Consider the following 12,262-nt stretch of genomic DNA (forward strand, 5'->3'; position numbering starts at 1 on the left):
TAATCTTCATAAGAAGTCTTTTCTAAAACGAATAAAGGGTTAGAAGAACATGCTATTATTATCACTCAAGGGTTTTCACAGAAACTTGGATGACATACTCGCACTAGTATCAAAAAATCCCTAAAAATACTCAGTCTTAGCCCTAATTCCAAAACCCACTTCTAACTCTGTCAATCAATACAACCACTCAGTTTTGATAAGGCACATTATAACTGACCACTTAGCACCTAAAGTTGCTGTGGGCAACCCTCTCTACACCGAGCATTGCTGGCTGGGCAGAAACACAGCACAGCCCACTGCTGGTTCTGTTTTAGCCCGTCAAACACACTCACATCAAACACACAGCTAGCGGCACTCTGTAAGATATAGAGATGGAGAGGGAGAAGAAAAGAAACAGAGAGAAATGGAGAGGGAGTGACAGAGATGCACTGATTCAAAGAAACCCCCAAAGTGGAAGCCCCAGGATAAACAACCAATCAGAAAAGGATCGCTGTCTTGCCCAATCAGAGCGCATTCCAATGAGAATCCTCTCCAGACCCAACCAACCAACCAACCCCTGGAGGTATGCACAAAAAATAAGACACATACACACAATTTGACCTAGATACACAGCAGCATCTTAACTAAGGCCCTGACCATGTCTGGCTTTAGTATGACTAAAACCCAGGGAGTCTGTGTTCAATCTACCCCCAGTCTCTATCCCCTCTCTCTACTGTAACAGTTCATCTCTTTGTCCATCCTGGCAGTTCTAGTACATACAGTGTGTGTGCGTGTGTGTGCGTGTGTGTGTGTGTGTGTGTGGGGGGGGGGGGGGGGGGGGTGGGGGCGCCTTGGGCGTGGTAGGGGTCCATGATTCCATTGCAGACAGATGGGATTGGTGTCTGGGCTCATTCATGGCAAAGATACTCTTGTTTCATAGAGAAGAGCAGGGATGATCGTTGTGGGATGTGAGACAAAAGGATGTCAATGTGTGTATGTGTGTGTGTGCACATGCCTGTATGTGCTGTGTGTGTACATGACTGTGTATCACTGTGTTTGTTGCTGAAATAGACTTCCTTTCGTCTGGAGTAACAAGAGGACGACATGCTAAGCAACGAGAGTGCTGGGAGGTGTGTAAATGTGTGGGAACCAAATGAGTTGGCGCTCGCCTTTTTATAGTATGTGTGTCTATGTGCATGCAGTTGTGTCTCTGCCAGTGTGTGTACAGGGTTGCATGAAAGTGTGTGGTTGTATAGATCTCCTCTTGGCAGCAGCAATGTAAGCTGAGGAGGGTCTTACATGGGCTTTAATCCTGTGCTGAATGTCATCGTACAAGTGTGGCTTTTCCACAAGCCCAGATAAGAGAGAGAGAAAGAGAGGGAGAGTGAGTTCTCTTGCACATGTGTAAGTTGTATGTATGTGGGCATGCGAGCATAAGTGCATACGTGTATGGGAAAGACACCCTTGTAAAGTAGTCTGACCTATTGGTTTGATTACAAGGATTACAGCAGTGACATACAGTAAGCTGTGAGGGACACACAGAGCAGCTACAGCACTAATCTGCTTGTCTGAGCTGATCTAGTGACAGAGAGAGGCCACTCTGGCATCCATTTCTAAGGTTTCACTGGAAAACACAACCTGGCTGAAAACACACCAGCTTGTTGGACTAACTTTTGCTCAGGCCAGGGGTTTATACTCTTTTTTTTTTTTTTTTTGCAGAGTGGGGCCCAAATGAGAAGTTTATTCTGTAGCCTTAAGACTCAGGGGCTTTAAAACATTTTACTACCCATGTCATATGGGTACCCTGCAGCAATAAGCCTGTGACCCATTTTGGGATTTGAAGCCTAAGTTCAACAAACATTATGCAGGTTTGAAAAGGTCACTGATATAGAATGTCAGTGACTCTTCTTTTGAGAAAAAGAAAGCTATCATAACTAATTACACTGCAAGACATCAATTATGGAGGAAAGTTTTGTTGCTTTGACAAATGGCAACACAGCACATCTCAATTTTTACAGGCTTCCTAGATGTGGACGACCTTTGGGAAAGTGTTGGGCTAGCGTGAGAAATAAACTGCAGCCTACTGTTATACGAGGCCTAATTAGTGGTCAGCCCTTAATGTTGAGTGGCAGTGCAAAGGTTGTTGATGTTATTACAGTAGCTCGGTGATAGCCCAAGTTTTGAAGCCTCTCCTCTGACTCTGCACTGGGATGACTTTCAGTGCGAGGAAACAGGTAAATTCCTGTTAGTTTTCCTCTTCAAATTCTACATAGAGTGTCCGATAGCAGCTCTGGCATTTCTAGTATAGGGAAAGAAAACAGTGAAATTCCTTCTACTGTTACTTATTAAAATACATGTAGTGTTATTTCTCTGCCACAGTATTTCCGTTGGTGTCAATCTTGATCATAAATGTTTGCTTTCTATTAGGCGATTTAAGTGTACGCATGTCTGCGTTTGTGGGCGGGTCTGTGTGCAGTGGGGCTGGAGTTGAGGCATTAGAACTGCTGTATGTTGCAGGGTGTGACATCCTTTCAGCAAGTGGTACAATATCAGCAGTAAATAAATTGTCACTTCTAGTAAAGTCAGCAGGTGTGAGTCTTCTAGTTTGCAGCAACCCCACTATCACCTCCTTCTCTCTGACCCTGAATATCACTCTCTGCCTTGGAGCAGTGTCCACGTCTATGATTGGCAGCCTAGGGGTGGGTCTATATGTTGAAAACACCACGTTTGGGGAAACAACAGAGGCCTTACCCAAGACCTGAGGCTGTGTGGTATTTTTAGTGCTTTCAGTGTGTGTGTGTGTGTGTGTACATATGTCTATGTGTGTTTGTTAAAGAGAGAGAGAGAGAGGAGCACAGGAAGTCTGAAGAAAATAACAGGTTTAAAGTGAAAAGGCTGTGATTCCCTTTTCTCTGTCTCCAAATCCCTATACCTACCACCATCAGAAAGTCTTTGTGGATATTCATACTTTCTCTTTGGGATCTAATCCAGCTTGAACAGCCGATCTGACCTCTAGAGCATCCTTGCGAGAGGTCTCTTATACAAAGTGATTTTGCTCTTTATCTCACACACGCACACACATACCCACGAACGCACTCAAATGCTCACAAGTGCCTCCCCAGGTGCAAGTTTCTCCTGAGGGAAGGGCTTTTGTGTGCTGCTATCTCCCTAAGCTCACAAAACACCCTTATAATCCTGCCAGGATCTCTCCCTCTCTTGTCTCTCTTTCTTGATTTCTCTTTTACACACACACTCACATTCACACACACACACACACACACACACACACACACACACACACACACAACCAATTTTTTCAATTTGAGCTCAGCATCATACATTTCCCCCACAACATTTAGATCTGCATCTCTAATATTCTTGGTCTCTGTGAGAACACCACAAAAGTACTTGGATGAATCTTGTGGCAATGGCATTTGAGGCGATGGAGATATCTGATAAAAAGTAAAATAGACTGTTTTTCCCTTTATCAGTTTTCTCCATCGGAGTGAGAGTGAGGTGAAAAATAGCAACAGCTTGAGGTGTACAGATTTATGACTGTGTACTGGCTGAGCCATTTCTGCAAAGAGAGCAAACCAGAGAGGAGAGGCTGAATCACACCTGACATGTTCAGACAGAGGGTAGGATGAGGTGGTTCAGTAAAAGTATTTCAGCTTATTGACGTATTGTATCTAAACTTTGAATGTTTAAGTAACAGTTCAAAAAGTCATGTATATGCCCAGTCAATCAGGACAAACCCATTTTTGAGGGTTAGTATTACTTGCACAAGGAGAGCATGTTTGAGATTATGAGCCCGAGCCAGAGAATTAGTGGTCATAAAGGAAAAAGCACTAAAGCGTCATTTCAATTACATACCCAAGAAACAAAAGTAAGTGCTTATTGTCTTTTGGCAGATGTGTTTATGCACTTGAACTAAAAAAACCCAACAAATGTCAGTGCTACCCTCAACTGCCTACACAATCATGTGTTTTAAAGAAGAGACACATGCCTAAAAGTTAGCTAACAATGCCAGACCAGCACAAATGGAAAAAAAAAAAAAACACTGAACCACCACATTTTGTAGCATCATGCTTTAATAAAGCTGGTGAGATCAGAGCACTCAGAAGAATAAAAGAGGACACAAGCTGGACTGAGATTATTTGTTGAATAGGAGATGTCAATAAAAGTCAGTACTTCCAAAACCAAACTGGAACTAAAGTGCTAATAAAATGAAATCCATAAATAATATTAAAGCAAAACTCATTTTAAAAACTTGGGGCACTGGACAACATGACAAGTGATACTATCTGTTCTCATGACTCCACTCTGCTCACAAGAGGATGGCAAATCCCATTTTGGTCCCCGTTGGCCGGCTGGATGACAGACAGGCCTGTTGCTTTTAAAGAGATTTTTACATGACAGGCCTCTAAATCGCTACCATCATCTCCACACTCAAGCAGACAGCAGACCTGTTAGGGTCAGTTGAGTGAAGGCAGAGAAGGGGCTTATACAATTAATTGGCTGCCAAGCTTGTCAGATTTGCATGTTTCGGCTGTGCTGCCGGGGTTGCCCACACAGGGCTTCACAGATTCCTTCTGATTAGATGAGCACACACATGCAAATTTTTGCTGCATGGATAAACACTGATCGGTAGGGATTTGCCTGTGATAACAGAAGCAGAATTACAAAAACCTATCCTTGTTCCTGAACATTTGCAGGTTTGCACGAACGATTGTGTGTGTGGCCGTGTCTCGGCGTGTGTAATGAGTGTGTTGTGGGTGGGGAAAGGGAGCTTACCCAGACAAACTGCCTTATGATCCGCACATCAGGTGTCTAACTGTCCTCTCCTTCATTCAACTTCAAGAAAACCACAAAAAAAAACATGAATAAACTTGTCTGCTTCACAGTGATTGCCCGTCCTTCCTTTTTTCCCTCAGTCCCTATCCCTGTCTTCCTCCCTCACCCTCACCCACCCCCACCCCCCCTCCTCTGTCTCTGGGTCCTGTCTGTCTACAGCTTCACATTGCTGACAGTGACAAAGCAACTCTATTGCTGCTCTTCATTTAACTACTTAAGGGTGATATTGTGCATGGCATTTAAACACCAATATGTCTTTGTCAGATCAATCATGATGCCACAGAATAACAGCAGTAAACAAATGAGACTGTGGTGGAAATGACTGAGTTTGAGTTCCTGTCTCACATATTTCAATATGGTTTTCTAATTTGTGCCATTTATGCCAAATTCTTGCCCTCCTCTATTACACAATATATTTTTACATAGATGATTACTAACATTTTATTTTCTTATGGGGTTTTCTAAACTGCTGTACTGATGGGTAAAAATCAGAGCCCTTTTTCACATAATTATTTTTTTGAGGATTCAAGAACAACTGCCCACATTAGTGCTTATTTCTGAATGCTCCCACTATATTTTTTTTTCCTAAAGTCTCTGCACCCATAAAGACCCATAAAGACGGAAAGAAGTAAGGCAGTTTAGAAAATGATTCAGGTGTTGTGTCAGGATGCAGTGAAACAGATATCAACGTACAGCCCACTCAGATGTCAGTGCTCAGGTGTTGCTGAGTTATTGACTTCTCTCCACTCATGTTCAACCTGGTGGAACAACCTTTGACCTCAGAGACTGATGATGATGACAGCTGGCTGAGGGATGGCCTCGGTTAGACGCCTCTGCTGACCTCCAAGCTGTGGTTCACTAGTCACCAAAGACACATAGCACAGCACGGCTACACATATGTGCGAGGACATATCCCCATACCCAAATATTACCCAAATGCACACACACATGTGTATGCACATGTGCACACGTTTGTTTACATTCAATGGCACACACACACACATTAGTGGAACTTCGGACTTTTTGGGCACTTGCTCAATGGGCTGAAAGACTACAGCCTGGAACTTAATATAGATGTTTAATACTTGAATTGAAAGATATTTCCATGACTTAAACTCAGGGTTTCTGTATGTTCTAGAAATCAAAAGTGTACTTTGACCATATATATCCAACAAAAATGCAATTTCAAAATAAAAAGTGTGGAATAATTGAGATCTTCCTAGAACAGACCAAACCATGAATAGCAAATGAAGTATAGTAGCTTAAATTTAAAGTCAACAAACCATGAAAACATGATGGAGAATACTGGAATAAGACTAAACCATTATTCCTGTATTCACTCCTGAATGTCTAGAAAATCCATAATTAGACCAGTGTATTCATAAATGAGCACTTACTGAGTTGTGTTGAAAACATGGGGCAGATATTTCTTTAGGCGACTTGTAAAAATATGTGCCATCAGCTTGTAGTAATCATCGCGTGGGATAATAGTTGTTTACACTGGAGATTCAACCTCCTGGCACACAGGGCAGAAAAAGTGGCAGGGCCTGCTCGACCATTTCAGATGCCGCTGGCAAACTTGCCAATTATAATTCATTAAACCTGACATTTAAGGCATGGTAGTTTGTTCACTCTTAAAATGAATGTGAACACAGTGGCATTAGAAGCAGACACATCTGAGCTGCAAACTGTTATGACAATACTTGCAAAACCGAAGACACTGAGAGGTGATTTAATTTCACACAGGCAAAACCAATGCATTTTTATTTTCCATTATCACTTCTATGTACTGTAGGAGCGTTTGGTTTTGAGGTTTCATTAATTTCAACTGCTACAGGCCAAAAACTATTGTGATCTCAGCTAGAACTGTGGTTACAGAAAACTGACTTCACTTCTAACAGCCGACATTAGCTGTGATTTCCGTTGGACTGCATGTATGGTCTGTACAAGCTCATTTCCAATTCCATATTAAGTATATACAGAAAGAACTCCATATGTACGCTGAAGTTGTTGTTTTATTTATTTTTATCATTTTTTTTAAACCTAATAACAGTAAACTGCAGCAAGAAAGAAAAACCTCACAGTATGTCAGATGTACCCACTAAATGTCTACAGACTTGACTGACTTTACCAGTTTGAATGAGAATGTATTGTGATGGACCCACAACCTTATAGAAATCTACAGATATTTGTACAGTACTCTTCTCCATATTTCATTTCACTACCAGTATATGGTGAAAAACATAATACTCAGTCTTAACATGATAAATGCTGGATGAAACCTATGTGTACATTCAAAGGGAAGGCTTATCTGTACAAGGCATCCCTATGAGTCTTCCAGTTCCCCACAAAACTCCTGACAAGAAAGTAGAAAGGCCACCAGGTGCCTCCCACAGTCAGCCACTGGAGGGGTGGGTTGGGGGGGTCTATCATCTTGTCAATAAAATTCACAGTTTCCTGCTTGCTTTGCTTCCATGGGTGCTCTAGTTTGGGTTCATGAGTTACATAAGTTGGCAATTTCGGTAGAGAGGAGCCCTTGGACTCGAAGGCAGAACCAAACAGAAACAGCCGATCAAGAGTCAAGCACAAACATTTCTGTGACACTATAACTAAACTGTTTTTTAGAATAATAAGTGGGATTGAGAATCTGCTGTCCAGTTTCAGTTTCCCACCAAATTTACACTCCTTTTTCTTGACTTGCTTAAGTCGTGCATACACGAGTTTGATACTTTCTGACATTCACAATGCAGGCATACAAACACAGCATTCAGAGCAAACACAGCATGGGCAAATGAAAGCCATCTTCTTGACTTGTTTTAACCTGAACAAGGCCTCACTCCTTGCAAGCACACACACGCACACACACGCACACACACACACACACACACACGCACACAAACATATTTCTGTCCCCACTTGGAAAGCCTCTCAGCTTCTTTTCGCTTCATTCAGTACAAATAACTTCACGGTGGGATAAAAGCATAATGTTTCCAGAAAACCTCTCCCCCCCCACTCTGCTTCACTCTTTTGGCCTCATGTTCTCCTTCACTTTTTCCTCCAACCCCCTTCTCTTGTGCTCTCTGTCCAAAAGGACATTCTTATTTCATTAGAGGGGGGTCCTGAAGGCCAAGAGGGTAAACAAAACCTCTGTAATCAACAGCAGGACATATACAACCACAATGAGCCAATCAGAGCCCAGTGTCCTCTTAGACAGAACCACGGCTAACCAATACAAATCCACACCTGGACGCTCAGAACTCAAACTTGCCAACTCAAACTCAACACTTCGGTTTGTGTGGAATTCAAAATGTAGCCTAGCACTGGGAGCCAAGGCTATCCATAAGAAACACCAATCAAAGCTAACATGTATGCCTGCAAAGACACTGATATACACACATGCACGGAGACATGCAGAGCTCCGGCTATTTGTCTATCGGTGCTGTCATCTCTGTTTGCTCATATTAGGGAGGGCTCACTCAGGGACAGGATATGGGGATTAGGTCTGGCCTTATTGTGCTGTAGCTACACACCGCTAAATGGCTCCCATCTGTTCTCCCGTAGAGGATGGCTAATACACGTTAGCTGCGCTCGCGTTGTGCACTGCCAGAATAACAGCAGTGGATAGATGAGCAGCACTGATATCGCTAGCCACAACACCACTCTGCGCTAAAGGCTAATGTGCCTGGCTTATTCTATTAGATTGGGATAAGAAGCACTAATACAGACACACATACACACACACACAGACACACACACACACGATATCTGATTGGAGATACCAAAGCAGTAGGCTCGTCATGGGTCCAACTCTAGGTTTACCTTGAAGGAATATACGTTAAAGCAGGGCAAGCTAAAAATCTGAGTAGAGGTGGAAAGAACGGGAGTTATGGAAAAAGATGGAGAGATGGAAAGAGAAAGAGGGCAGTGTGGTCTGTTTCATTACGGTGAATCCTGACACTACTGCATTCTCAGCACACATGGACTGGATTATAGGCTATGTGGGCTGCTCCGGCACTGTATAGCTCAGCGACGCTCTCTTGCGCACACATACTCACACGCACATGCACACACTTGCAGATGCACACACAAACATCATGGCTAAACACACTAAAGTTTTGCACTGCAGGAAGACAAACTATTTTGCTCACACACAAGCTATATGACTCTTAATCCCAAAAGCAGCGCTGGGGCAAAGTGCACAACTACTAAGTCATTGAGGTTAGAGACAGATTTTGCTTGTGATGGTCCACCTGTGGATTACTGGGGGAAAAGAATGAGATGCACTGGAAACTATGAGTATACCATGCTGCCTTGTTTTCTCTCTCGCTCCCACATAAATACATAAGAACCCTTCCCCTTTCCTCCTCTTTCCCCTTCTCTCTTTCTCTATCTCTCTTGTCTCTCACATGTACATTTATAAATCTCTCTTTTTCTTTGTGTCTCTTTGTCTTGCACACACTTGTATTAGCTCCAAGCAAACCATAAACCTCCCTGCACAGACTTCTTTCCGCACATCTACGTTCAAAGGCATCCTGAGTCTATGGGGGGCTTCGATATAAAACCCCCAAAACAGGAATTATCCTTTATGACTCTGCATTCTTCACTTTATGCTTTTTCAGCTCGCAGCCTTAAAAAAAGGCTTCATGACTGTTCTGCGTTGTATTGTAATTAACTACCCCACACACTGGCACACAACGGGGTGGGGTAGCGCGGTAAAACTTTACTACAACTGAAAAAGCGGGGCGTGGAGAGACAGAGTCGTCCATCTCTGGTTTTTCTCACCATGTCGTTTTTATCACCTTTGGGCCCTGGTACGTTTGCTTTAGGCCGCTGGGTGTGTATAGGTCTAATACCACATAGTTACCTATATGGCCACGGCATGACCAACATATGAACACTACACAGAAAGCCAGCCGTAAACCTCTGAATCAACTGAGGCTCTTAAGTCGACTGAAATTCATCAGCAATGAGACAAGAAGCCGGGTTCTATTACACTCTCTTCTGTCAGAGCTGGGTAATGGTGTGGTTATTGTGGTACCATCAATGTTCCCGGCTAATGGTTACTTGAGCCCACTGAAGAAGCCTATTGTGTAGAAGATCATTAAAATATTTGGAGCAGATATACAGTACTACACACTGGCATGGAATATATTAACTCTAAAATTAGCAAAGAAAAGTAACAGTCGCAGTGTAAAAGACACTTACTTTGAACAAATGGATGCCGGATTCCCATGGAGGTGGCCATCACGCCCATATTCCTTCTTCATCATCCTGTGAGAAAAACAGGGGGAACATGTTGTCATCGTCACCATCCATCCATTGACCATCAGTTTACATGTTATACTTCAAAAGACACACAGTATGTGGCAAGAAATGGCTTCCCCTCAAAACAAATGATTACTGTACAAACTGGCTCAGTGGTTATGTCTTTACAAGTACAGTCTCATTGTTCAATCTTATGGTCCTCCTAACCCCCTGTGGCTTTTAATCAAAACAAGCCTGTTCATGTTCCTCATTCAGAAAAGCTGCGCATGATATCATGAAATGCTTTCCTCAGTGTGATTGTTAGGAACCAATAACTAAACACACAAGGGGTTTCCTTGGGGCTGAAACTGTGCAGACAAGAGCCCTGCTAACAGGAAGGCTAATTCACTCAGACACTAACATTACGATGGTTAGCATGAGCTGGCAGCTCACTATAGCCAAGCCCATGCCTGCATAATGCTAAACTAAGCTCCAGCAAAGCAGAGTCTATGCTAACGCTGAGCAAAAAAACACAAGGAACTTGGCTGCAGTCCACAGTGGCTTTGGTTGGACTGAATGGTTGTGACAGGCTCGGTAAACTCAGTAGGCTACACCTAAGCAGCTAAGCTATAGATATAATGGCCTTTCAATGGATCATGCTAGATGCTAAATGCTAACATGCAATGAATGGCAGTGACAGGCCCTGTAAACAGAGCCAGACCTATAACCACTCATTCTGCCAGGTTAAACACACACACACTCTAGGACACATACACACACACACACACACACACACACACACATACACATACACACAAACAGGCCAAATACCATGTGCTACTTCTCATAAACCTGAAGCAGGCAGCATGTTAAGGCTTAGAAAAAAATAACAACAACCCAAAAGAAAAGGCTGTATAATTCTGTCTCTGATAAACACTTTATGGCTGTTTTCTATTTCCTTCCGAGGCTGCTGCCAAGTATCTGGCAGTGGTGCTGGCATGGCTAAATGAGAACAACATGAACACAATATGCCCGTCAAAGTGCACACACTCCATGCTGAGATGCAGACCTAGGGTGCATCTCAAGAGGCTAAATCAACTTCCTGTGCTTGTCCACTCCGATTAAATTTCACTTGGCCAATGACTAAGTCCATCACGGATTAAGTACTGGGTGTATATTCAGAGGATTGGGATGGACCCACTAACTGTAGCAATGAGCTTTGAATGACATTTGTTTTGGATCATTGAAAAACCTTGAAGTGTGTTCTTGGGTCTGTGTGTCCACTATTCCAGTGCATTCATTCATGATTACGTGTTTCAAATGTGTCAGTTGACAGTGAGTACTGTGTGTATGTGTCTGTGTTTGAGCACATGCAAATGCAAAAAAAAAAAAGAAGAAAAAAGAAAGGGGCATGCGTGGTCACTGCTATGTTATTCATGGCCCTGGCTGTATCTTGGAAAGGCACTGCGGTCTCCAGGGTGAGCGTGCAGACCCTCTTCATCATCATTATCATTATCATCATCAATCATCCTTCGAGTGGCGTTTCTGGACCCGGCAATGCACTGAACCACTGGCCTGGCTGTACTTGGATATTGTATTTGAAAAGAGAATGATGGAGGGAGAGGGGGGACTGAAGGAAAGAATGAGAGACAGGGAGAAATGGAGAGAAAGAACATGGGTGGGAAGAAAACACACCGGGAAGAAAAGTGATGTTAAGGGGTAAAAGAAGAGACAGAAGAGGTATGAGAAAACCAAGTGAGCATAGTGGAGAAAGGAAGGAGAAGGCAGTAACATAAGAAATAAGAGACAGACAGAACAAAGTGTTCAAGAAAAACAAACAGGGTAATTAATCACATTTAGATGAAAGAGTGAGATTAAAGGAGATGTGAAGTCCTGTGTTTAGAGGGAAAACAGTCTCACCTCAGGGACTTCAGTGACATCCAGACTGTGTGACCTGACATCCCCCATCACCAGTGCGCGCGCACACACACACACACACCTTGGAGGCCTTGCCCTGGACCTCTGTTGAACTTCCCCATGAGGTCAAAGATCAGATATGAGGAAAAGCTCAGAGACAGAGGTCATTGGCTGACCTCTGTCAACGGGTTCTGTTGGCTGTTTCTGACGAGGGTGTGTTGCACAGAAGATCAGTTTTGTTGTAGTTTGTGAACAGAAGGGGATGATG

General features: G+C 43.1%; 1 protein-coding gene across 3 annotated transcripts in view; it reads right to left on the reverse strand.

Moving 5' to 3' along the window:
- The window catches only part of LOC121192311 (ERC protein 2-like), a 145,723-nt gene that overhangs the window by 23,724 nt on the left and 109,737 nt on the right, over positions 1-12,262 (reverse strand). For all 3 annotated transcript variants that reach the window (XM_041053961.1, XM_041053946.1, XM_041053954.1), the window contains one exon: positions 10,039-10,104. In XM_041053961.1, coding sequence (XP_040909895.1) covers positions 10,078-10,104 — 27 coding nt within the window. In that variant the 3' untranslated portion in view covers positions 10,039-10,077. The remainder of the gene's footprint in view (positions 1-10,038; positions 10,105-12,262) is intronic.

This window comes from Toxotes jaculatrix, chromosome 2, assembly GCF_017976425.1.
Source record: "Toxotes jaculatrix isolate fToxJac2 chromosome 2, fToxJac2.pri, whole genome shotgun sequence".
Taxonomy (NCBI): domain Eukaryota; kingdom Metazoa; phylum Chordata; class Actinopteri; family Toxotidae; genus Toxotes; species Toxotes jaculatrix.